This window comes from Cervus canadensis, chromosome 28 (assembly GCF_019320065.1).
Source record: "Cervus canadensis isolate Bull #8, Minnesota chromosome 28, ASM1932006v1, whole genome shotgun sequence".
In the NCBI taxonomy this organism is placed as follows: Eukaryota; Metazoa; Chordata; class Mammalia; order Artiodactyla; family Cervidae; genus Cervus; species Cervus canadensis.
The window spans coordinates 21040286-21065140 of NC_057413.1; the positions used below are offsets into that span (position 1 = coordinate 21040286).

Genomic DNA, 24855 nt, shown 5'->3' on the forward strand with positions numbered 1-24855 from the left:
ATTTTCTCGCCCAGACAATAATATTTTGAGAGAGCATTGCTATTTAAATAGTCCCAGCATCGCAGATTGTACAATATTTGGGCCACTAGATTATTAAATATTAAAGTTACTTGGTGTTTGTGGACCGTTACTCAAACACTTTGAAAAAATTAGATTTATCAATATTTTTCTTTCTTCCAGGGATTCAGAGCATGTTGCCAACCTACCGTCTTCTCTAATAACCTTTGTGTTTTATCATCTTAAGATCTAACAGAGAGTAGATTTTGAAATACTCCACTACACTGCTTTTTCTTAACAAAGTAAGAACTCATTTGATTTACTTAAGAAAAATCAACAATGAGAGAACAGTAAGAGCTCTAAGGAAATCAAAATAGAGATGCAAACCATGGAATGCCTTCTATAAAAAGGAAACATTTTAAGCTTGGGAAATCCTTGAAAGGAGAAGAAAAAGATTTGATGTGACTAGAATTAAAAAGTGAATTCAGTAGGGAAAATTTCTAGCAATCCCATGGGATTCTCACCCTTATAGCTAGAGAAAATTTGGAGTAATTATCTAACCTTTATATCACCTTTATTGAAGGCTGGCTTCCAGGTATTCAGAGTAGCTTTCCTTGATAACCATGTATGTTTTGCATATTATTAAACTTTATCACTCCTGCTTAAGAGACACATGATATGCCAAACATCATGTTTGGTTCTCTACCCTCAAGACAAAATTGTTTCAAAAATCCTTGGGGAAGAGAACCATTTCGTAACATCTAAAGATAATAGTAATCACACTTTATGTACCAAATGATTTATTTCTCTGCATCCTGAATATTTAAAGACCACATATTTACTCTGGAGAACACTTAGAGCATGGCAATAAAAATATATGAAGTAATGAGCCTTTATAATCCACAAATGCAATGGGGAGTCCATCATAAGATAGGAAACTAGCCTAAATCCTGGGCATTCAACTTTAATACTAGCAAGAAGATAGACAATAAGTGCAACTCCTCAGCTTGTCTCCTGGTTCATTCTCATACCTGTTTGAGTGTTCAAGTTCACCACCAAGAAAGTTTACCAGGTTGACATCCCTGTAAAGTAAATAATAGAAAAACATTATGAAAAATAAAGATAAAAAATATATTTGAAGTGACAGCTTATATTGGGATTAAGTATATACTCTTCATTTTCCAAAAGCTTTTCTTTCTGAAATTCTGCCTGTCTTTTATGTTCCGCAGGTCTTCAGACAAACCCTGAGAGAGAATGTCCCTGGGGTTTGGGAGGATCTTTCTATACCTGCAGTATGAGAGAATTCTCCTTGGGGAGCTCCTATCTTGAGTTCCATTTTTGTTTTTTCCCATCGTTCCAATTTTCTTTCCTTACTGTACTTCTTTCTTAGTTTAAGAGTCACAGACAGTACAGGTCTCAATGGCCTACTTTTTCTTTTTTTTCCCCAAACTTTAAACTTTCTATTTTTAATTGGAGTATAGCCAATTAACAATGTTGTGGTAGTTTCACATGAAGAGAGAAGGGGCTCAGGTCATGCATGTAAATGTATCCATTCTTCCCTTCCAAATTCCCCTTGCCTCCTGGCCAGCACATAACACTGAGAGAGTTCCATGTGCTATACAGTAGGTTCTTGTTGGTTATCCATTTTAAATATAGCAGTGTGTACACGACCATACCAAAGTCCCTAACTATCCCTTCCCCTGGCACCTGTAAGTTCATTTTCTAAGTTTGTGAGTCTTTTTCTGTCCCACAAGTAAGCTCATTTGTATCATTTCCTTTCAGAATCCACATACAAAGGATGTCATATGATATTTCTCCTTCTCTGACTTACTTCACATAGTATTGCACTCTCTAAAATTATCTTTCACTTCCTGGGACAGAGGTATGGATACACTTTCTCATCCTGGGGACTGCTCTGGGAGAATGCTATATAAAATGGAGGGAAATTGGGCAGTGACAGTTAAGGAATGAGCGCCAGTCACATCCTATTGCTCTGTACAGAAAGATGATTATCGTTTAGGTATTCTACTCATTTGTTACTGTGGTTCTATGGAATACAAAAGAGACGAATGAGGAGAAGCATATTCCTTTTGTTCCTTCTGAGTCTGACACTTCACTGTTGGTGGTTTTTTAAAAAATTTTATTTGTTTATTTTTGGCAGCACTGAGTCTTCACTGCTGTGCATGGCCTTTCTCCCGCTGTGGTGAGCCCAGGCTACTCCCTGGTTGTGGTGCACGGGCTTCTCATTGTGGTGGCTTCTCAGGTTGCAGAGCATGGACTCTAGAGGGTGGGGGCTTCAGTGGCTTTGGTTTGCAGGCTCTAGAGTTTGGGATCAAGAGTTGTGGCTCATGGGATTAGCTGCTCAGCAGCATGTAAGATCTTCCCGGACCAGTAATGAAACCTGTGTCCCCTGCATTGGCAGGCAGATTCTTAACCACTGGACCACCAGGACTCTCCTACAGTTGGTTTTAACTCAAATATTTTCTGTTTTTTGGGATCCGAGACCTCATACTTCTCTCTAGGAGAACGAGGCTGATATCTCCAAAGTGTGTCTTCACTTCTTGCTTTCTCTAGTAGTAGCTTTCTATCTGCTTCATCCAAGGAATATCTATATGCAATCCAACATCTATCCAAGCTTTCTAATTACCATTACAAATGCAATGTACTTGGTCCACCTTTCAATTGTGTTTCATTTTTGTTGCTTTGCCAAAGTTCATACTATATTCATCACATTCATAATTTCCTAATTATTAATTTCATCAGCAGCTTACCAGGCTCACTGTCCCTAGCCCCTATTACTAATGCCCATGCCATCAGCATCCATGCCATCAGCATCTGAAACAAATTTTGCAAACAGAAGTATATACAGAGAGCTGAGTCATGTTGTATAGTAGAAACTAACACAGCATGGTAAAGCAATTATACTCCAATTAAAAAAACTGCATCAGGAGAGCCAACATGTTCACTGCTTTACAGTCTCCTTGGTGGTTACTGTTCTTCCTCCTATTATACACTTTTGTGCATCTCCTCTTCTCTGTCTTCTAGTTCTGTGCTTTATATATCTATAAACAGATAACTCTCAAGTTACACTTTTAATTTCAACTTATTTTCCTAACTCTGGCTTATTTATTTGACTTCCATTTAGACAGTTCTACAGTAGCTGTCTTAATCATTAAGATATTTTCTTTCAGCTGGCTTGATTTACATACTGCATTGGAAACAGACCCACAAATCAAATAGACTGCCGACCTTACGCGGTCCACCGAGTGCAGAACTTGGACTCTCTGTAGTTCACTTTGAAAGCTGATCCCTTTACTCCATTTGCCAAACGACATCTTCAACACTTGCCTCTGGCTACCCCAATCTCTACAAACAATGACCTTAGAACTATCCATTCTATCCAATGATATTGGTGAGTAGATGGGAAAGAACAAAGAAACCAAGGCCTTGGAATACACTGATGAGACCAGGTAAATATAATATAGTTTAGAAGCTGAGCATTATCAATCTTTATCTCTCTTGTGACAAGAAGGATTTTGAGGAAGAAATCATTTTGGCCTCAGAGATCAGTTCCCAGAGTTACTCATTAGACAAAAACCTGGAGGAATTTTTTCTTGAGAAAATTTCTTATAGATAGGGCTGAGGAATAAAATCAATAAAGAGAAGTCTAACACTGATTTGGGCACAAAATCAGAAAGATTACTTAAAACTCACAATTTATGTCTAGTCACCACCCTGTCTCCTTATATAAGAATAGCTCGAAGAGATTGACATACAGGCATAGCACATTATATGTGTCTTTTATTTTTATTGTTCTGAGAACATTTGTCATACAAATACATTGAAGTTTAACAAATCATTTCATTCATCTGTTGATAAAGTCATCTCAGTTGAGACCTGAAACATTAAATAGAGTCAGTGCTTTTCTGTTGTACTTTCCCCAATTTCTGAATCACTGAATAATGCAGTTTAATTAAATAGGTGTTTAACCATCTGTGTTTAGGGTGACAACATGTCAGAAAGCAATAGGTAACCATGTGCTCCTCTACAGTCTACAGCCTCTATGAAGCTTGGATTATGTCAAAAATTCTGTTCAATAGAAATTCTGTCTGAGATAGTGCAGGATGTAAGATGCCTTCTCCCACACACATTCTTTTATAAACAAAATTGGAATCAAGAGACCAAACAAGGTAGAGTTGGAAGATGGAAGAACCATGTGAGTAAGGTTAGAACCAAATTTCTTGGATTTACATAAGTGAATGTAAAAAATTTGAGTAGTCCGTCCATGACCTCAAAATATCCTTTTATAGTCTTATCTGTCTATATCTCTATTTTATTTATTTATTATTCTTATTTTTTAACTTATTGACTATGTTACCTGTTCTGTGGGATCTTAGCTCCCCAACCAGGAATTGAACCCGTGTCTTTGGCAGGGAATATCTGGAGTCCTAAACACTGGACACCATGGAATTCTGTATCTCTAAATAGTTGTAAGTACTGGCACTCACCATGGTTTCAGATTCAGTGGCATATCTAGGAACTTAAAAAGTGAGGAACATAGTAATTCTTGTCTATTAGCCTCCAAACGTACTTCAGCAGTTACTATTTAATACCTTTCACTCAGTATAGCTTGGTGACAGGTAAGGAAAGCAAGACAAATTGTTGATGAATTCTTTATATTTCAGTGGAATTACATCATATTATATCACATTACAATCTGTGAAAATAAGTATAGAAATCAAAAAACAAAACAAATGATAGGGAAAGTTTTGAAACTCAATATTCTTGACCAAAAATCGAGGGGAAAACAGCATGCTAAGAGCTAAGAATGTATTCCTGAGATTTTTTTCAAACTGACTATACTTTTAACAATATTTTACAGTAATCTTTGACAGGTTGTCAGTTGACCTATAAAACATCTTTGCAGTCAGAGGTCACAAAACTCTTTAGATAAACCATTGGTTACTTTACCTCTGTTAATTAGAACTAACAGCAATATTTGTTTTAATTACTTGCTTCCCTGCTTAGAGAAAAAGAAATCATGACATACTGATTAAAAATATCCTTTCACTCATGTGTGAGTTAACATTTACTTTTCAATTTGAGCCCATGATCCTAAATTCAAATCCTGAAAATACAACAGCATAATAACTTTATTGCTCACATTATGTTATATATATATATTATAATGTTTATATATAACATTATAATATGTTGCCAGAAGCACACAGATAAACTGACTTAAGTACTTTCCAGTTGTACAATGTATGAGTAACTGAGGCAAATTTCTGTACCTGATTTTATTTAAGAGCACAAACACGACGGATCAGTTGTATCAACAAATATCTCCCAAACAAATTCAACTTAAGATTCCATGAATAGCGTACATTTGTTCAAATTTCCCTTGTATTACCTAGGAATGCACTGTTTAACACAACTTACTGGGCTTTCTTACTTATTTTTTCTTTATACTATTCCCTCCATTTTATAGGCTTCTCAGGTGGGACTAGTGGTAAAGAACCCGCCTGCCAATGCAGGAGACATAAAAGACATGGATTCAATCCCTGGAGGAGGAAGTGGTAACTGACTCCAGTATTCTTGCCTGGAGAATCCCATGGACAAAGAAGCCGGATAAACTACAGTCCAAGGGTCGCAGAGAGTCAGACACGACTGAAGCAACTTAGCACACAAGTACTGTGTTTTACAAAGAGTAAACAATTTGAGAGGCAGTATAAACCCACTATCTCCAGTCTCTCATTACCTGTTCATTTATGCCTCAGAAGAGTTCTTCAGATATCTTCAAGTCAGCCTCCTTCACATCCTCCTCCTCAAGGCCCCCTTTACTTCCTTGTTCCTTAAAGTATAGATCAGTGGATTTAGTATGGGAGTGACCACACTGTACATAATGGCAATGATCTGATCCTGGTCCATGGAGCTACTTGAGGCAGGATGAATGTAAACAAAAACAACAGGGACGAAGAAAAGAACAACTACCATGAAGTGGGAGACACAAGTAGACAGTGCTTTATGAAGCATGCTGAAAGAACGGGTCTTGAAGAAAAGATAGATAATAATATAGAAATAGGACAGGAATGTTAGAAAGAATGAGCCCATGGCAATGGTGCCTGTGACAGTATTGAGCAGCCACTGGTTGAGCTCAGTGTTCCCACAGGCCAACTCCAGCAATGGCTTAACATCACAGAAGAAGTGATTAATATGGTTGGAACCACAGAAGTTTAAGCGAGAGGTCATCACTGAGTGCAGCAGGGCATGGGAAAAACCAATGATCCAGACAGTGACAGCCATCTGCAAACAGACCTGATGATTCATTATAAGAGTATAATGAAGTGGTTTGCAGATAGCCACAAAGCGGTCAAAGCCCATCACGGTCAGTAACATGGACTCTGTGCTGCCCATGAAGTGGAAGAAATGAAGCTGGCTTATGCATCCCAAGAAAGAAATTGCTTTGCGTGTAGACAGGAAGTTCTCCAGCATCTTTGGCAGAGTCACTGTGGAGAAGCAGATATCTAGACATGACAGGTTTCCCAGGAAAAAATACATAGCAGAATGGAGTCTTGGATCAGAGATGACAACCATCAGGATCGCTGCATTTCCAGACACATTGATAATGTAAACGGCAAGGAAAACTACAAAGAGAACAGGCTGCAGTACTTGGATGTCTGTCACTGGCAGGAGGAGAAATTCGGTGACTGATGTTCGATTCAGCATCACTTGAAAGAAAAGACCAAGTAAGGTATGGAATGCTATCTCTGATGGGAACTGGATTCCTCCTGCTGAGAATTTTCTCGCCCAGACAATAATATTTTGAGAGAGCATTGCTATTGAAATAGTCCCAGCATCGCAGATTGTACAATATTTGGGCCACTAGATTATTAAATATTAAAGTTACTTGGTGTTTGTGGACTGTTACTCAAACACTTTTAAAAAATTAGATTTATCAATACTTTTCTTTCTTCCAGGGATTCAGAGCATGTTGCCAGCCTACCATCTTCTCTAATAACATTTGTGTTTTATCATCTTAAGATCTAACAGAGAGTAGATTTTGAAATACTCCACTACACTGCTTTTTCTTAACAAAGTAAGAACTCATTTGATTTACTTAAGAAAAATCAACAATGAGAGAACAGTAAGAGCTCTAAGGAAATCAAAATAGAGATGCAAACCATGGAATGCTTTCTATAAAAAGGAAACATTTTAAGCTTGGGAACTCCTTGAAAGGAGAAGAAAAAGATTTGATGTGACTAGAATTAAAAAGTGAATTCAGTAGGGAAAATTTCTAGCAATTCCATGGGATTCTCACCCTTATAGCTAGAGAAAATTTGGAGTAATTATCTAACCTTTATATCACCTTTATTGAAGGCTGGCTTCCAGGTATTCAGAGTAGCTTTCCTTGATAACCATGTATGTTTTGCATATTATTAAACTTTATCACTCCTGCTTAAGAGACACATGACATGCCAAACATCATTTTTGGTTCTCTACCCTCAAGACAAAATTGTTGCAAAAATCCTTGGGGAAGAGAACCATTTCGTAACATCTGAAGATAATAGTAATCAGACTTTATGTACCAAATGGCTTAATTCACTGCATCCTGAATATTTAAGGATCACATATTTAGTCTAGAGAACACTTAGAAAAAGGCAATAACAATGTAGGCAGTAATGATCCTTCATAATCCACAAACGCAATGGGGAGTCCATCATAAGATAGGAAACTAGCCCTAAATCCTGGGCATTCAACTTTAATACTCGCAAGAAGATAGACAATAAGTGCAACTCCTCAGCTTGTCTCCTGGTTCATTCTCCTACCTGTTTGAGTGTTTAAATTCACCGCTAAGAAAGTTTACCAGGTTGACACTCCTGTAAAGTAAGTAATAGAAAAACATTAAGAAAAATAAAGAGTAAAAATGTATTTGAAGTGACTTCTTATATTGGGACTAAGTATATAAGCTCTTTATCTTCCAAAACCTCTTCTTTCTGAAATTCTGCCTGTCTTTTATGTTCCACAGATCTTCAGACAAACCCTGAGAGAGAATGTCCCTGGGGTTTGGGAGGATCTTTCTATACCTGCAGTATGAGAGAATTCTCCTTGGGGAGCTCCTATCTTGAGTTGCATTTTTTTTTAAAATTTTTTTTATTGGAGGCTAATTACTTCACAACATTTCAGTGGGTTTTGTCATACATTGACATGAATCAGCCATAGAGTTACATGTATTCCCCATCCCGATTCCCCCTCCCACCTCCCTCTCCACCCGACTCCTCTGGGTCTTCCCAGTGCACCAGGCCTGAGCACTTGTCTCATGCATCCCACCTGGGCTGGTGATCTGTTTCACCATAGATAATATACATGCTGTTCTTTCGAAACATCCCACCCTCACCTTCTCCCACAGAGTTCAAAAGTCTGTTCTGTACTTCTGTGTCTCTTTTTCTGTTTTGCATATAGGGTTATCATTACCATCTTTCTAAATTCCATATATATGCTTTAGTATGCTGTAATGTTCTTTATCTTTCTGGCTTACTTCACTCTGTATAAAACAAAAATGCAGTTTTTTAAGAAATCTCCACACTGTTTTCCATAGTGGCTGTACTAGTTTGCATTCCCACCAACAGTGTAAGAGGGTTCCCTTTTCTCCACACCCTCTCCAGCATTTATTGCTTGTAGACTTTTGGATAGCAGCCATCCTGACTGGTGTGTAATGGTACCTCATTGTGGTTTTGATTTGCATTTCTCTAATAATGAGTGATGTTGAGCACCTTTTCATGTGTTTGTTAGACATCTGTATGTCTTCTTTGGAGAAATGTCTGTTTAGTTCTTTGGCCCATTTTTTGATTGGGTCATTTATTTTTCTGGAATTGAGCTTCAGGAGTTGCTTGTATATTTTTGAGATTAATCCTTTGTCTGTGGAGAAAAGGGAACCTTCTTACAGTGTTGGTGGGAATGCAAACTAGTACAGTCACTATGGAAAACAATGTGGAGATTTCTTAAAAAACTGCATTTTTTTTTCCCATCATTCCTATTTTCTTTCCTTACTGTACTTCTTTCTTAGTTTAAGAATCACAGACAGTATAGGTCTCAATGGCCTACATTTTCCTTTTTTCCCGCAAACTTTAAATTTTCTATTTTTAAATGGAGCATAGCCAATTAACAATGTTGTGGTAGTTTCACATGAAGAGTGAAGGGACTCAGGTCATACATGTAAATGTATCCATTCTTCCCTTCCAAATTCCCCTCGTATCCTGGCCAGCACATAACACTGAGAGAGTTCCATGTGCTATATAATAGGTTCTTGTTGGTTATCCATTTTAAATATAGCAGTGTGTACACAACCATGCCAAAGTCCCTAACTATCCCTTCCCCTGGCACCTGTAAGTTCATTTTCTAAGTTTGTGAGTCTTTTTCTGTCCCACAAATAGGTTCATTTGTATCATTTTCTTTGAGAATCCACATATAAAGGATGTCACATGATATTTCTCCTTCTCTGACTTACTTCACATAGTATTGCACTCTCTAAAATTATCTTTCACTTCCTGGGACAGAGGTATGGATACACTTTCTCATCTTGGGGACTGCTCTGGGAGAATTCTATATAAAATGGAGGGAAATTGGGCAATGACAGTTAAGGAATGAGCGCCACTCACATCCTATTGCTCTGTACAGAAAGCTGATTATCGTTTAGGTATTCTACTCATTTATTACTGTGGTTCTATGGAATACAAAAGAGAGGAATGAGGAGAAGCATATTCCTTTTGTTCTTTCTGAGTCTGACACTTCACTGTTGGTGGTTTTTTTTAAAAAATTATATTTGTTTATTTTTGGCAGCACCGAGTCTTCACTGCTGTGCATGGCCTTTCTCCCGCTGTGGTGAGCCCAGGCTACTCTCCAGTTGGGGTGCACGGGCTTCTCATTGTGGTGGCTTCTCAGGTTGCAGAGCATGGACTCTAGAGGGTGGGGGCTTCAGTAGTTGTGGATCGCAGGCTCTAGAGTTTGGGATCAAGAGTTGTGGCGCATGGGATTAGCTGATCAGCAGCATGTAAGCTCTTCCCGGACCAGTAATGAAACCTGTGTCCCCTGCATTGGCAGGCAGATTCTTAACCACTGGACCACCAGGACTCTCCTACAGTTGGTTTTAACTCAAATATTTTCTTTTATTTTGGGATCCGAGACCTCATACTTCTCTCTAGGAGAACGAGGCTGATATCTCCAAAGTGTGTCTTCACTTCTTGCTTTCTCTAGTAGTAGCTTTCTATCTGCTTCATCCAAGGAATATCTATATGCAATCCGACATCTATCCAAGCTTTCTAATTACCATTACAAATGCAATGTACTTGGTCCACCTTTCAATTGTGTTTCATTTTTGTTGCTTTGCCAAAGTTCATACTATATTCATCACATTCATAATTTCCTAATTATTAATTTCATCAGCAGCTTACCAGGCTCACTGTCCCTAGCCCCTATTACTAATGCCCATGCCATCAGCATCCATGCCATCGGCATCTGAAACAAATTTTGCAAACAGAAGTATATACAGAGAGCTGAGTCATGTTGTATAGTAGAAACTAACACAGCATGGTAAAGCAATTATACTCCAATTAAAAAAACTGCATCAGGAGAGCCAACATGTTCACTGCTTCACAGTCTCCTTGGTGGTTACTGTTCTTCCTCCTATTATACACTTTTGTGCATCTCCTCTTCTCTGTCTTCTAGTTCTGTGCTTTATATATCTATAAACAGATAACTCTCAAGTTACACTTTTAATTTCAACTTATTTTCCTAACTCTGGCTTATATATTTGACTTCCATTTAGACAGTTCTACAGTAGCTGTCTTAATCATTAAGATATTTTCTTTCAGCTGGCTTGATTTACATACTGCATTGGAAACAGACCCACAAATCAAATAGACTGCCGACCTTACGCGGTCCACCGAGTGCAGAACTTGGACTCTCTGTAGTCCACTTTGAAAGCTGATCCCATTACTCCATTTGCCAAATGACGTCTTCAGCACTTGCCTCTGGCTCCCCCAATCTCTACAAACAATGACCTTAGAACTATCCATTCTATCCAATGATATTGGTGAGTAGATGGGAAAGAACAAAGAAACCAAGGCCTTGGAATACACTGATGAGACCAGGTAAATATAATATAGTTTAGAAGCTGAGCATTATCAATCTTTATCTCTCTTGTGACAAGAATGATTTTGAGGAAGAAATCATTTTGGCCTTAGAGATCAGTTCCCAGAGTTACTCATGAGACAAAAACCTGGAGGAATTTTTTCTTGAGAAAATTTCTTATAGATAGGGCTGAGGAATAAAATCAGTAAACAGAAGTCTAACACTGATTTTGACATAAAATCAGAAAGATTACTTAAAACTCACAATGTCTGTCTAGTCACCGCCCTGTCTCCTTGTATAAGAATAGCTTGAAGAGACTGCCATACAGTCATAACACATTATATGTGTCTTTTTTTTTTTTTTTGATTGTTCTGAGAACATTTGTCATACGAATACATTGAAGTTTAACAAGTCATTGCATTCATCTGTTGATAAAATCATCTCAGTTGAGACCTGAAACATTAAATAGAGTCAGTGCTTTTCTGTTGTACTTTCCCCAATTTCTGAATCACTGAATAATGCAGTTTAATTAAATAGGTGTTTAACCATCTGTGTTTAGGGTGACAACATGTCAGAAAGCAATAGGTAACCATGTGCTCCTCTACAGTCTACAGCCTCTATGAAGCTTGGATTATGTCAAAAATTCTGTTCAATAGAAATTCTGTCTGAGATAGTGCAGGATGTAAGATGCCTTCTCCCACACACATTCTTTTATAAACAAAATTGGAATCAAGAGACCAAACAAGGTAGAGTTGGAAGATGGAAGAACCATGTGAGTAAGGTTAGAACCAAATTTCTTGGATTTACATAAGTGAATGTAAAAAATTTGAGTAGTCCGTCCATGACCTCAAAATATCCTTTTATAGTCTTATCTGTCTATATCTCTATTTTATTTATTTGTTATTCTTATTTTTTAACTTATTGACTGTGTTACCTGTTTTGTGGGATCTTAGCTCCCCAACCAGGAATTGAACCCGTGTCTTTGGCAGGAAAAATATGGACTCCTAAACACTGGACACCATGGAATTCTGTATCTCTAAATAGTTATAAGTACTGGCACTCACCATGGTTTCAGATTCAGTGGCATATCTAGGAACTTAGAAAGTGAGGGACATAGTAATTCTTGTCTATTAGCCTTCAAACATACATCAGCAATTACTATTTAATACCTTTCACTCAGTATACTTGGTGACAGGTAAGAAAAGCAAGACAAATTGTTGATGAATTCTTTATATTTCACTGGAATTACATCATATTATATCACATTACAATCTGTGAAAATAAGTATAGAAATCAAAAAACAAAACAAATGATAGGGAAAGTTTTGAAACTCAATATTCTTGACCAAAAATCGAGGGGAAAACAGCATGCTAAGAGCTAGGAATGTATTCCTGAGATTTTTTTCAAACTGACTATACTTTTAACAATATTTTACAGTAATCTTTGACAGGTTGTCAGTTGACCTATAAAACATCTTTGCAGTCAGAGGTCACAAAACTCTTTAGATAAACCATTGGTTACTTTACCTCTGTTAACTAGAACTAACAGCAATATTTGTTTTAATTACTTACTTCCCTGCTTAGAGAAAAAGAAATCATGACATACTGATTAAAAATATCCTTTCACTCATGTGTGAGTTAACATTTACTTTTCCATTTGAGCCCATGATCCTAAATTCAAATCCTGAAAATATAACAGCATAATAACTTTATTGCTCACATTATGTTATATATATATTATAGTGTTATATATAATGTATATATAATGCCATATATATATAATAATGTTATATATAATATATATATAATGCCATATATATATAACATTATAATATGTTGCCAGAAGCACACAGATAAACTGACTTAAGTACTTTCCAGTTGTACAATGTATGAGTAACTGAGGCAAATTTCTGTACCTGATTTTATTTAAGAGCACAAACACGACGGATCAGTTGTATCAACAAATGTCTCCCAAACAAATTCAACATAAGATTCCATGAATAGTGTACATTTGTTCAAATTTCCCTTATATTACCTAGGAATGTACTGTTTAACACAAATTACTGGGCTTTCTCACTTATTTTTTCTTTATACGATTCCCTCCATTTTATAGGGTTCTCAGGTGGGACTAGTGGTAAAGAACCCGCCTGCCAATGCAGGAGACATAAAAGACATGGATTCAATCCCTGGAGGAGAAAGTTTCACCCGACTCCAGTATTCTTGCCTGGAGAATCCCATGGACAAAGGAGTCTGATAAGCTACAGTCCAAGGGTCGCAGAGAGTCAGACACGACTGAGGCAGCTTAGCACACAAGTACTCTGTTTTACAAAGAGTAAATAATTTGAGAGGCAGTATAAACCCACTATCTCCAGTCTCTCATTACCTGTTCATTTATGCCTCAGAAGAGTTCTTCAGATATCTTCAAGTCAGCCTCCTTCACATCATCCCCCTCAAGGCCCCCTTTACTTCCTTGTTCCTCAAAGTATAGATCAGTGGATTTAGTATGGGAGTGATCACACTGTACATAATGGCAATGATCTGATCCTGGTCCATGGAGCTACTTGTGGCAGGATGAATGTAAACAAAAACTCCAGGGATGTAGAAAAGGATAACTACTAAGAAGTGGGAGACACAAGTAGACAGTGCTTTATGAAGCATGCTGCAAGAAGGGGTCTTGAAGAAAAGATAGATAATAATATAGAAATAGGACAGGAATGTTAGAAAGCATGAACTCATGGCAATGGTGCCTCTGACAGTATTGAGCAGCCACTCATTGAGCTCAATGTTCCCACAGGCCAACTCCAGCAATGGCTTAACATCACAGAAGAAGTGATTAATATGGTTGGAACCACAGAAGTTTAAGCGAGAGGTCATTACTGAGTGCAGCAGGGCATGGAAAAAACCAATGATCCAGACAGTGACAGCCATCTGCAAACAGACGTGATGACTCATGATAAGAGGGTACCGAAGTGGTTTGCAGATAGCCACAAAGCGGTCAAAGCCCATCAGGGCCAGCAACATGGACTCTGTGCTACCCAGGAAGTGGAAGAAATGAAGCTGGCTAATGCATCCCAAGAAAGAAATTGCTTTGTGTGTAGAGAGGAAGTTCTCCAGCATCTTTGGCAGAGTCACCGTGGAGTAGCAGATATCTAGACATGACAGGTTTCCCAGGAAAAAATACATAGGAGAATGGAGTCTTGGATCAGAGATGACAACCATCAGGATGGCTCCATTTCCAGCCAAGCTGACAATGTAAATGGCAAGGAAAACCACAAAGAGAACAGGTTGCAGTACTTGGATGTCTGTCACTCCCAGGAGGAGAAATTCAGTGACTGAGGTTTGATTCAGCATCACTTGAAAGAAAAGACAAAATAACATATGAAATGTGATCTCTGATGGGAACCAGTGTCCTGCAGCTGAGGATTTTCCTATCTAGATAATAATATTTTGAGGGAGAGCATTGGTGTTTTAAATAGTCTCAGCATCACAGATTGTACAATATTTGGACTACTAGATTATTAAATATTAACATTACATGCCATTTATGGACTGTTATTCAAACACTTTTGCTTTTTATTTGATATCTTTTCAAATATATATATCTATATATCTATATATATATACATCTTTTCAAAAGAACATCTTATTTTTTCCCCCAGGATTCAGAGCAAATTGTCAGCCTACCATCTTTTCTGATAAAGACTTGACTTTTATCATCCTACAATCTAACAGAGGGTAAATTTTTAAGCCCTCCATCATACTACTGTCTCTTGATTTAGTACGAAGTCATTTGAAGGGTTTTTAGCCTAAGAAAAAATTGACAGTGAGGGAATAATAAGAGCTGTAAAGAACTCTGAATGAAGATGCAAACATTAGAGTGCTTGCTGTTAAAAGGAATCATTCAATATTTGGGAAACCCATGAAAGGAGAAGGCAAAGATATGATGTGACTAGAATAAAAAAGTGAATTTAGTAGGGAACATTTCTAGAAATCCCATGAGATTATCACCTTAAATGTAGTGAGAATTTTGAGAAATCATTTAATGTTAATACACGTTTGTTGAAGGCTGGCTTTATGGAATTAAGAGCAACTTTCCTCAATAGCCATATATATATTGTATATGGTTAAACCTTTTCATTCCTGCTTGTGATACACACATGCCAAGCATTGTTTTTGGTTCTCTATTCACAAAACAAAATTGTATCAAAAATTCACTTAGGGTAAAAAACTTTTTCCTAACGTTTAAAGAAAATAGTAATCAGACTTTCTGTACTAAATATTTATTTCACTGCATCCTGAATATCAACTATATATTTGTTATATATATAGTTATATAGGTATTTTGAAAAGTACCTAGAAATATGGCAATAAAAATATAGCTAATAAAAAGTTCTCAAAATCCACAAACACAATATCCATCATAAGATAGGAATTCAACTCTAAATCCTTGGCATGTAAATTTAATACAGGTAGGAAGACGGAGAATATGGGTCACTCTCCAGCCTGTCTCCTGGTTTATTCTCCTACCTGATTGTTCAAATTCACAGCTTAGAAGGCTTCTCAGGTTGACATTCCTGAAAAGTAAATAGCAGAAAAATTTTGAAAAAATAGAGTAGAAGAGTATTTGACGTGATAGTTTATACTGGAATTAAAATATAAGATGTTCATCTTCTGAAACCTCTTTTTTTCTAAAAATTTGCCTGTCTTTTATGATCCACAGATCTTTAGATATACAAACCCTGTGAGAGAGTGTCCCTGGGGTTTGGGAGGATTATTGAAAGAATAAACAAGTTACCTTTCTATACCTGCAACATAAGAAAATTCTCCTTGGAGAATTCCTATCTTGAGTTCCATTTTTTTCATTAGTCCTATTTTCTTTCCGTATTATGTTTCCTTCTCAGTTTCAGAACCACAGACAGTACAGTTTCAAGTGCCTCAGGAATTCTTAAATTACCTTTCATTTCCTGGGACAGAGGGATATACTTTCTCATCTTGGGGACTTCCCTGGAAAACCTTTGTATAAAATGCTAGGAAATTGGGCAATGACAGTTAAGGAATGAGGGCCAGTCATATCCCATTGATCCATACAGAAAATTGATTATCATTAAATTATTATACTCATTCATTACTGTGATTCTATGGAAAACACAAAAGAGGAAGAAGGAGAAGTAGTATTGCTTCTGTGCCTTCTAAATCTGACTCTTCACCGTTGGTAGTAACATTTAAATATTTTCTTTAATTTTGGGATCCCAAAAGCTCACATTTATCTCTAGGAGAATGAGGCTGGTCTCTCCAATGTGTATCTTCACTTATTGCTGTACCCTTTAGGTAACAATATTCTTTCTGCTTCATCCAAGGAATACCTACATGCAATCTGACATGGATCCAAGCATTCTAATTATTGTTGTAAACACCATATACTTTCTCCATCTATCACCATTCATTTTTGTTGCAATGAAGTTCATTATATATTCATCCCAATAATTGCTTGTTATAGTATGCCATGAATATAATATAAATAAATAATTATTGGGGGCTCATTGTTTACGTTATTGTTCTGATTCCACATGTTTGTATTTCTGTCCTTCCTTGACACTCTCTACATCTTTAAAGGGTTGCCAAAATTGCTGGAAGATTCCCTGTCTACTCACAAAGCAATTTCTTTCTTCAGATGCATAAGCCAGCTTCATTTCTTCCACTCCCCAGTGGCATGAAAAGTTGACAGGGACTTCAGGTAGGTGTCAAAGACTGAGCTGTAGAAGAGGTGGGAGCTGCATGTGGCCAGGGCTTTCTTTTTCCCCTGTGCTGATGGAACTCAAGCTATAGCAAGGAATATATTGGCATAAGAGCTTATGATGCAGAAGAGAGGGCTGATTCCTGAGTCCTGTCAGAACCATCATCAGGTCCTCATTGAGGCGGGCATCAGAGTAGGAAAGTCTTAAGAGAGGTTTAAAACAAAAAAAAGTGAGGCATCTCTAGATTAGTATTGAATGATAGCTTAGCATCAAGGTTTGGATCAGAGAGTCAGAGTGGGCCACCCCCCATGACCCACCCACCAGCAGCCCACATCTGCAAGGAGTCATCAGGAGTGGATAGTGCAAAGGATGGCAGATGGCAGTGTAGCTGTTGATAGCCATGATAGTCAATAGTGGGTTGTCCATATTAGCAAAAACTGCAAAGAAATATAATTGGGCCAGAGAGAGAGAGAGATTGATGTCTACCACATGGATCTCTGGTCAGTATTATGTGGTAGCCTGAATGGGAGGAGAGTTTGGGGGAGAATGAATACAGATATATGTGTGGTTGAGTCCTTTTGCTATCTACCTGAAACCTATGTAATATTGTTAATTGGCTATACTCCAATAAATATAAAACTTAAAAAAAATAAAAGTGAAATTTGCTCAGTTGTGTCCAACTCTTTGCGACCCCATATACTATACAGTCCATGGAATTCTCCAGGCCAGCATACTGGAGTGGGTAGCCTTTCCCTTCTCCAGCAGATCTTCCCAACCCAGGGATAGAACCCGGGTCTCCTGCATTGCAGGCTCATTCTTTACCAACTGAGCTGTGAGCGAAGCCTAAAGAAAATAAATAAATAAATAGAAAGAGGTATGGTAATATAAAATATAATTCTCTGTGCTACACAATGTATCCTTGTTGCTTATCCATTAAAAAAGAAAAGAGATAAGCAACAAGGATACATTGTGTAGCACAGAGAATTATAGCCATTATCCTGTAATAACTCTTAATGGTGCATGATCTGTAAAAATAATGAATGACTATGCTGTACACTTGATAGTAGGATAATATTGTTAATAAACTATACTTCAATTTAAAAAAGATAAAAGTTATCAAACTTGCTAAGAAACTAGATCTCAGTTGTTCCCACAGTTACTCATTAGAGAAAAACCTTGAGAAATTTTTTCTTGAGAAAATTTCCTATAGATAGGGTTGAGGAATAAAATCAACAATTAAGCAGATACCGAATATTGATTTGGAAATAAAATTAGAAAGATTACTTAAAACGTCACAATTTCTGCCTCATTACTGCCCTGTCTCCTTAAGTAAGAATAGTTGGAAGAGACTGACATACAGGCATAAACTGTTATATATGTCCTTTTTTTTTCATTTATTTTTATTAGTTGGAAGCTAATTACTTTACAATATTGTAGTGGATTTTGTCATACATTGACATAAATCAGCCATGAATTTACATGTATTCCCCATCCCGATCCCTCCTCCCACCTCCCTCTCTACCGATCCCTCTGGGTCTTCCCAGTGCACCAGGCCTGAGCACTTGTCTCATGCATCCAACCTGGGCTGGTGATCTGTTTTACCATAGATAATATACATGTTTCGATGCTGTTCTCTTGAAACATCCTTTTATTTTTATTGTTCTGAGAATTTCTGTCATGAAAATATATCACAGTTGATCAAATTATTTTCATACATCTCTAAATCAAGTCATCTCAGTTGAGACCTGTAACATCATTAAACAGAGTCAGTGCTTCCCTGCTGTACTCTTCCCAATTTCGGGATCACAAAATAACGCAGCTTAATTAAATAAGTGTTTAACCTTCTGTGTTCAGGGTGACAGCGTATCATGCAGCTATAGGTAATCATGTGTTCCTCTATAGTTTACAGCCTCTGTGTAGGTTGGATTATGTCAACAATTTTGTTCCACAGAAATTCTGAGACAGTTCAGAGTATAAGATATCTTCTCCCACATATATTCTTTTATAAATAAAACTGAAATTATGAGGCCAAAGAAGGTAGAGTTGGAAGACAGAAGAAACATGTGAGTAAGGTCAGAACCAAATTCTTTGGATTTACAAAAGTGAATGTAAACAATTTGAATAGTTTGTCTATCAGCTCAAAATATTCTTTTACAGTCTTATATTTCTGTATCTCTATTTAGTGTATTTATTTATTGCTGTGCTGCCTGGCTTGTGGTATCTTAGTTTCCCAACCAGGGATTGAACCCGGACCCTCGAGAGTGAAAGGGCAGACTCCTCACCACTGAACTGCCGCAGCATTCTGTATCTCTGAATAGTTTTAAGTGCTGTCCCCCACCATGGTTTCAGGCCCAGTGGCATTTCTAGGAACTTAGAAAGTGAGGAACACAATAATTCTTGTCAATTAGCTCCAAAAATACTTCTGGAATTACTATTTAATAGTTTTCACTTGGTATAAGTTTGGTGACAGATAGAAAAACAAGACAAAAACTTTTTATGAATTCTTCATATTTCATCAGAGGCGGCAAATCCCATGGATGGGGGAGCCTGGTGGGCTGCAGTCCTTGGGGTCACTAAGTGTTGGACACGACTGAGTGGCTTCACTTTCCCTTTTGACTTTCATGATCTGGAGAAGGAAATGGCAACCCACTCAAGTGTTCTTGCCTGGAGAATCCTAGGGATGGAAGAGCCTGGTAGGCTACTGTCTCTGGGGTCACACAGAGTCGGACACGACTGAAGTGACTAAGCAGCAGCAGCAGCAGCAGCAGCATACTTCATTGGTATTACATCATAATATATTATGTTACAGTCTGTGAACATAAGTATAGAAATCATAAAACTAAATAAAAAGGAAGAATTTTGAAACTCAATTTTCCATGACCAGAAATTGAAGGGAAAATAACATAATCATGAACTAGAGAGATATTCCTGAGATTTTTTCCAAGCTGACCCCAATTTGAACAATATTTTACAGTAATCTTTGACAGGTTATTCAACTGACTTATTAAATATCTATGGAGTCAGAGTTCACAAAACTCTTTAGATAAACCATTAGTTACACTATCTGTATTAATTAGAGCTCAGACTACTGCTTATTTTAATTACTTGCCTCTCTGCTTAGAGAAAAAGAAATCATGACATACTGTTTAAAAATGTCCTTTAACTCATGGACTTTCTTGTGGAGTCCATGACCCTAAATTAAAATCCTTCAAGTGTAGCAGTTTAAGAAAACAGTTTAATAAATCACAGCAAGATCCTCTATGACCCACCTCCCAGAATATTGGAAATAAAAGCAAAACTAAACAAATGGGATCTAATGAAACTTAAAAGCTTTTGCACTACAAAGGAAACTATAAGTAAGGTGAAAAGACAGCCGTCACATTGGGAGAAAATAATAGCAAATGAAGAAACAGACAAAGGATTAATCTCAAAAATATACAAGCAACTCCTGAAGCTCAATTCCAGAAAAATAAATGACCCAATCAAAAAATGGGCCAAAGAACTAAACAGACATTTCTCCTAATTTAAAGTGTAATAATTTTAAAAAATTATTTTATTTTGTGGCAGTGCCATGCAACATGTGGGATCTTAGTTTTTTGACTAGGGACTGAACCTGTATCTTCCGCACTGGAAGCTTGGGGTCTTAACCACTGGGCCACCAGAGAAGTCCCTGAAACAGTATAATTTCATTATTCACATTATGATATGTTAACTTGCAGGGAACACATAGGTAAACATACTGAAGTACTATTCAACTATGCAATGTATGGGTAATTGAGGCAAATTTCTGTATCTGATTTTATTCAAGAACACAAAAAATAGATAACAAATCATTTTTATCAACTGATATCTCCAAAACAAATTCAACAATAAAATTCAATGGACAGTGTCCCATTTATTCAAGTTTTCCTTATATTATGTAGGAATGCATTGTTTAACGTGACTTACTGGACTTCTCCATTTATTATTCTTTTATACAGTTCCTTTTGTTTCACAGATAGTAAACACTCTGACAAGCAGTATAATTCCATATCTCCAGTTTCTCATTGCCTGTTGATTTATGCCTGAGAAGAGTTCTCTAGACTTCTTCAAGTCATTGACTCCTTGAAATCATCCTCTTCAAGGCCCCCTTTACTTCCTTGTTCCTCAAAGTATAGATCAGTGGATTTAGCACAGGGGTGACCACATTGTACATAATAGCATTGATCTGATCCTGGTCCATGGAGCTACTTGAGGCAGGATGAATGTAAACAAAAACACCAGGGACGTAGAAAAGAACAACTACCAAGAAGTGTGAGGCACAAGTAGACAGTGCTTTATGAAGCATGCTGCAAGAATGGGTCTTGAAGCAAAGATAGATAATAATATAGAAATAGGACAGGAATGTTAGAAAGCATGAACTCATGGCAATGGTGCCTGTGACAGTATTGAGCAGCCACTCATTGAGCTCAATGTTCCCACAGGCCAACTCCAGCAATGGCTTAACATCACAGAAGAAGTGATGGATATGGTTGGAACCACAGAAGTTTAAGCGAGAGGTCATTACTGAGTGCAGCAGGGCATGGGAAAAACCAAAGATCCAGACAGTGACAGCCATCTGGATACAGACCTGATGATTCATTATAAGAGTATAATGAAGTGGTTTGCAGATAGCCACAAAGCGGTCAAAGCCCATCACGGTCAACAACATGGACTCAGTGCTGCCCATGAAGTGGAAGAAATGAAGCTGGCTTATGCATCCCAAGAAAGAAATTGCTTTGTGTGTAGAGAGGAAGTTCTCCAGCATCTTTGGCAGAGTCACTGTGGAGAAGCAGATATCTAGACATGACAGGTTTCCCAGGAAAAAATACATAGGAGAATGGAGTCTTGGATCAGAGATGACAACCATCAGGATGGCTGCATTCCCAGCCACATTGACAATGTAAATTGCAAGGAAAACCACAAAGAGAACAGGCTGCAGTACTTGGATGTCTGTCACTGGCAGGAGGAGAGATTCAGTGACTGATGTTCGATTCAGCATCACTTGAAAGAAAAGACCAAGTAAGGTATGGAATGCTATCTCTGATGGGAACTGGATTCCTCCTGCTGAGAATTTTCTCACCCAGGCAATAATATTTTGAGAGACAGCATTGCTATTGAAATAGTCCCAGCATCGCAGGTTGTACAATATTTGGGCCACTAGATTATTAAATATTAAAGTTACATGGTGTTTGTGGACCGTTACTCAAACACTTTTAAAAAATTAGTTTTATCAATATTTTTCTTTCTTCCAGGGATTCAGAGCATGTTGCCAACCTACCGTCTTCTCTAATAACACTTGTGTTTTATCATCCTATGATCAAACAGAGAGTAGATTTTGAAATACTCCACTACACTGCTTTTTCTTAACAAAGTAAGAACTCATTTGATTTACTTAAGAGAAATCAATAACGAGAGAACAGTAAGAGCTCTAAGGAAGTCGAAATAGAGATGGAAACCATGGAATGCTTTCTATAAAAAGGAAACATTTTAAGCTTGGGAAATCCTTGAAAGGAGAAGAAAAAAATTTGATGTGACTAGAATTAAAAAGTGAATTCAGTAGGGAACATTTCTAGCAATCCCATGGGATTCTCACCCTTATAGCTAGAAAAAATTTGGAGTAATTATCTAACCTTTATTTCACCTTTATTGAAGGCTGGCTTCCAGGTATTCAGAGTAGCTGTCCTTGATAACCATGTATGTTTTTTTCATTATTAAACTTTATCACTCCTGCTTAAGAGACACAGATATGCCAAACATCATGTTTGGTTCTCTAACCTCAAAATTGTTTCAAAAATCCTTGGGGAAGAGAACTGTTTCGTAACATCTAAAGACAATAGTAATCAGACTTTATGTACCAAATGATTTATTTCTCTGCATCCTGAATATTTAAAGACCACATATTTACTCTGGAGAACACTTAGAGCATGGCAATAAAAATATATGAAGTAATGAGCCTTTATAATCCACAAACACAATGGGGAGTCCATCATAAGATAGGAAACTAGCCTAAATCCTGGGCATTCAACTTTAATACTAGCAAGAAGATAGACAATAAGTGCAACTCCTCAGCTTGTCTCCTGGTTCATTCTCATACCTGTTTGAGTGTTCAAGTTCACCACTAAGAAAGTTTACCAGGTTGACACCCCTGTAAAGTAAATAATAGAAAAACATTATGAAAAATAAAGATAAAAAATATATTTGAAGTGACAGCTTATATTGGGATTAAGTATATATTCTTCATTTTCCAAAAGCTTTTCTTTCTGAAATTCTGCCTGTCTTTTATGTTCCGCAGGTCTTCCGACAAACCCTGAGAGAGAATGTCCCTGGGGTTTGGGAGGATATTTCTATACCTGCAGTATGAGAGAATTCTCCTTGGGGAACTCCTATCTTGAGTTCCATTTTTGTTTTTTCCTGTCGTTCCAATTTTCTTTCCTTACTGTACTTCTTTCTTAGTTTAAGAGTCACAGACAGTACAGGTCTCAATGGCCTACTTTTTCTTTTTTTTCCCCAAACTTTAAACTTTCTATTTTTAGTTGGAGTATAGCCAATTAACAATGTTGTGGTAGTTTCACATGAAGAGAGAAGGGGCTCAGGTCATGCATGTAAATGTATCCATTCTTCCCTTCCAAATTCCCCTTGCATCCTGGCCAGCACATAACACTGAGAGAGTTCCATGTGCTATACAATAGGTTCTTGTTGGTTATCCATTTTAAATATAGCAGTGTGTACACAACCATGCCAAAGTCCCTAACTATCCCTTCCCCTGGCACCTGTAAGTTCATTTTCTAAGTTTGTGAGTCTTTTTCTGTCCCACAAGTAAGTTCATTTGTATCATTTCCTTTCAGAATCCACATACAAAGGATGCCATATGATATTTCTCCTTCTCTGACTTACTTCACATAGTATTGCACTCTCTAAAATTATCTTTCACTTCCTGGGACAGAGGTATGGATACACTTTCTCATCCTGGGGACTGCTCTGGGAGAATGCTATATAAAATGGAGGGAAATTGGGCAGTGACAGTTAAGGAATGAGCGCCAGTCACATCCTATTGCTCTGTACAGAAAGATGATTATCGTTTAGGTATTCTACTCATTTGTTACTGTGGTTCTATGGAATATAAAAGAGAGGAATGAGGAGAAGTAGTATTCCTTTTGTTCCTTCTGAGTCTGACACTTCACTGTTGGTGGTTTTTTAAAAATTATATTTGTTTATTTTTGGCTGCACCGAGTCTTCACTGCTGTGCATGGCCTTTCTCTAGCTGTGGTGAGCCCAGGCTACTCCCTAGTTGTGATGCACGGGCTTCTCATTGTGGTGGTTTCTCGGATTGCAGAGCATGGACTTTAGAGGGTGGGGGCTTCAGTAGTTGTGGTTCGCAGGCTCTAGAGTTTGGGATCAAGAGTTGTGGCGCATGGGATTAGCTGCTCAGCAGCATATAAAATCTTCCCGGACCAGTATGAAACCTGTGTCCCCTGCATTGGCAGGCAGATTCTTAACCACTGGACCACCAGGACTCTCCTACTGTTGGTATTAACACTCAAATATTTTCTTTTATTTTGGTGTCCCAGACCTCATACTTCTCCCTAGGAGAATGAGGCTGATATCTCCAATGTGTGTTCACTTCTTGCTCTCTGCCTTAGTAGTAGTATTCTATCTGCTTCATCCAAGGAATATTTATATGGAATCCAACATCTATCCAAGCTTTCTAGTTACCATGACAAATGCAATGTACTTGGTCCACCTTTCAATTGTGTTTCATTTTTGTTGCTTTGCTGAAGTTCATACTATATTCATCACATTCATAATTTCTTAATTATTAATTTCATCAGCAGCTTATCAGGTTCACTATCCCTACCCTCTATTACTAATGTCCATGCCGTCAGCATCCATGCCATCGGCATCTGAAACAAATTTTGCAAAGAGAAGTGTATACAGAGAGCTGAGTCATGTTGTTGTACAGTAGAAACTATCAC

At 37.5% G+C, this 24855-nt stretch overlaps 3 protein-coding genes and 1 pseudogene across 3 annotated transcripts; all 4 read right to left on the reverse strand.

The window, feature by feature from the left end:
* Positions 1-5811: 5811 nt before the first annotated feature.
* LOC122430046 (olfactory receptor 12D2-like) lies at positions 5812-6735 on the reverse strand. The gene has a single exon (XM_043450804.1). The coding sequence runs from the start codon at positions 6724-6726 to the stop codon at positions 5812-5814; it is 915 nt and encodes a 304-aa protein (XP_043306739.1). The 5' UTR covers positions 6727-6735.
* Positions 6736-13562: 6827 nt separating this feature from the next.
* Positions 13563-14504, reverse strand: LOC122430044 (olfactory receptor 12D2-like). Its single transcript, XM_043450801.1, has one exon. The coding sequence runs from the start codon at positions 14502-14504 to the stop codon at positions 13563-13565; it is 942 nt and encodes a 313-aa protein (XP_043306736.1).
* A 2308-nt stretch (positions 14505-16812) lies between these two features.
* On the reverse strand, positions 16813-19162 carry LOC122429236 (annotated as a pseudogene).
* Positions 19163-20954: 1792 nt separating this feature from the next.
* Positions 20955-21899, reverse strand: LOC122429954 (olfactory receptor 12D2-like). Its single transcript, XM_043450671.1, has one exon. The coding sequence runs from the start codon at positions 21879-21881 to the stop codon at positions 20955-20957; it is 927 nt and encodes a 308-aa protein (XP_043306606.1). The 5' UTR covers positions 21882-21899.
* Positions 21900-24855: the final 2956 nt, after the last annotated feature.